Source organism: Pollicipes pollicipes, unplaced genomic scaffold (assembly GCF_011947565.3).
Source record: "Pollicipes pollicipes isolate AB1234 unplaced genomic scaffold, Ppol_2.1 Scaffold_4740;HRSCAF=5597_pilon_pilon_pilon, whole genome shotgun sequence".
NCBI lineage: Eukaryota > Metazoa > Arthropoda > Thecostraca > Pollicipedomorpha > Pollicipedidae > Pollicipes > Pollicipes pollicipes.
In genome coordinates, this window is record NW_023596545.1 from 26,605,287 (window position 1) to 26,607,810 (window position 2,524).

A 2,524-nucleotide genomic window follows, 5' to 3' on the forward strand; every position below is an offset into this window, starting at 1 on the left:
AAGCGCGACGGCCGAGCCCGCACCAGCGACCGTAGTACCGTCAGCAGGCGCGACGGCCGAGCCCTTACCAACGACCGTAGCGCCGTCAGACGGCGCCACGACCGAGCTCTTACCAGCGACCGGGTGCCGAACTTGGTGCCGTGAATCTGGTTCGGCTTGTCGTTGGGGTCGTTGGCGACGCCCCAGTGGAATGTGCGGATGCCTGGGTCGGCGTAGTGCGAGCGCCGGAACCGTTTGACGGGTTCGGGCGTGGCCGGTGCCCGCGGCGGATGGAGCAGTTCCCCCACCAGGTCCGAGTGGATGGCATGGTACAGCTGGAAATACAAGAGTCAAGCCGGCTGGCAGATCTCACCACTTCGCTCACCAATTAAATGTCACCACTAGCCCAGCTGTTGCTTAACGACAACAGTACACGGAAGAGAAAATGACGCATAGGAGACAAAGTTACTTTTTTTCTATGCCAGCTGCAGCTCGGAACAATGACAAGAAGACAGCTGCAAGTAGAACAACTGCAGGCAGTTATCTTCACAAAATAAATTTTGCGCCAGGAGAATTTAAAAAAATAGAAGGCGCACATCAAGTAAAGGACAACACATTATCTGCCTGCCGAATGACTTCAGGAACGTCACACTTAAACAGGCAGGCGCCGTGCGGTCGATTTACATGGTACTCAGTTGGCCACTGGTTCCTGCCCGCTCATGAGAGGTGGTCACTTACATTTTTATCCGCCTGATTGTAGTGGGAGGTCATGGTGTTTTCTTGTACCTCGTTAGTTCGGATGCTGCGTCCAACGTTTCATCCATGATTATGTAAACATCACGGCAAGGAAGTACATGATCGTGATTCGCATTCTTTGCAAAAACTAAGATCTAATGAGCGCACCACCCAAACTTTCACGTGAACAACGAACCTATATTATTAAACATCTAAAAGTGATGCATTGCAAGAAATGGTGGCATGCGGTGCCATTAGAGCAAAGTCGCACAGGAAAGTAGAAAACTCTTTACTGTTGCGCGTGTTTTCATGTATAAGCAGCTTCCAATGCCGGCGAAATTCAGTGGCGCCCGAAATCATATATCAATCGTTGACATGCTATTTAAAAAAGTGAGCTCCTATGGGATGTTTATCAGGCAACGCTACATATGCGTATGTTCTTGAGAGGGTGGTATGCAGTCGCGTAGATCTCTGATTTGTTGACACCTTATTCATCTTTCAATGCCTAACCGCACCAGCTAAAATATTCCGCAAAACATGGATAATACGTGCTATATTTGTTGAGCCTATGGAACGGTGTGATACATGTCTACAGGATAAGGAAGAAGTATTTGAAGGCGCGCAGGAGAAGGAATGCGTTGAGCAGTGACACGTGTCTAGGTTGTGGTACAGATGCCCGATGTTTCACGGAAGAATCTCTGTAAGAATGTTTTTTGGCGGCGATTGAGAAACATGCATTAAGTATATGACGCTTGACTAACGCATACTTTCGTCCATCTCGCAATCTTGCTGGCAAGTTCCGACGGGTCCTGCTGAAAATTGCATCGCAGCAACAATATTGAACAGATAAATCAAACGTTCACCGTGCAATACAATACGGGCCAAATGCTCGTCACGTAAAGCATGCAATATAAAGTCGTTCGCAGCGCAGCCCTTCGATTGAGAGCGATCCGGAAGGCGACTCATTTTTGACGAGAACGCGTTCGAGAAAGTAACAAAGTAACTACCGATAGTTCGAGTCTCGGAGACCCTCTGTTGAGCCATACCCAGTGTCTACTCCTCTACCTCCCTTCTCTCTTTCCGGCTGCCTCGCTGCCCTCTCTCCCTCGTTATCTCGGGAAGCAGTGCCGTTTGCCGGCGCCCTCAGCTGCGCCTGTGCAGATCCACCCCATCAGCGGCGTATTAACGAGACGGCCGACAATCTAATAATGACCCGTCCGTCATTCGGCCGTGGCTCAAACCGCCATCTCTCCGGTCCGCCGCTGAATGGCCCCGCGGCCCGCGGCGTCCGTCTGCCTCTCTGTCGGTGGGGTTGTGGTGATGGCTGAGCGGGGGTGCGGGGCTGCCGTGCAGGACCGGGCGGTGGTGCGCGGCTGCGGTGGGACCGGACGGTGATGATGGGCTGAGGTGTAGGACCGGACGGTGATGCTGAGGTGGGGCCGGACGGCATTACGGGGAGGTGATGGCGAGGCGGTGGTGAGGGGCTGCGGTGCGAGACCGGACGGTGGTACGCGGCTGAGGTGGGACCAGACGGTGGTGCGGAGCTACGGTGCAGGACCGGACGGTGGCGCGGGACTGAGGTACAGGACCAGACCATGGTGCGGGGCTGAGGTGCAGGACCGGACGATGCTGCGGAGCTACGGTACAGGACCGGACGATGGTGCGCAGCTGAGGTGGGACCGGGCGGTGGTGCGGAGCTGGGGTGGACCGGACAATGGTTCTGGTCCGCAATGAGACCAGACGATGGGCAAGACCAGTCAAGAGATGAGTGATCCACAACGCTCCCCCGCCTACCCAGGCGTGGGGAGAG

The 2,524-nt window shown here is 54.3% G+C and overlaps 1 protein-coding gene across 1 annotated transcript in view; it reads right to left on the reverse strand.

The window, feature by feature from the left end:
- LOC119098129 (EF-hand domain-containing family member B) overlaps positions 1-750 on the reverse strand; it is a 6,199-nt gene extending 5,449 nt beyond the window's left edge. Inside the window, exons 1-2 of the mRNA XM_037221058.1 lie at positions 718-750; positions 114-314 (exon numbers count right to left, since the gene is read on the reverse strand). Of these exons, the coding sequence (XP_037076953.1) occupies positions 114-314; positions 718-750 (234 nt within the window). The remainder of the gene's footprint in view (positions 1-113; positions 315-717) is intronic.
- Between the last annotated feature and the right edge of the window lie 1,774 nt (positions 751-2,524).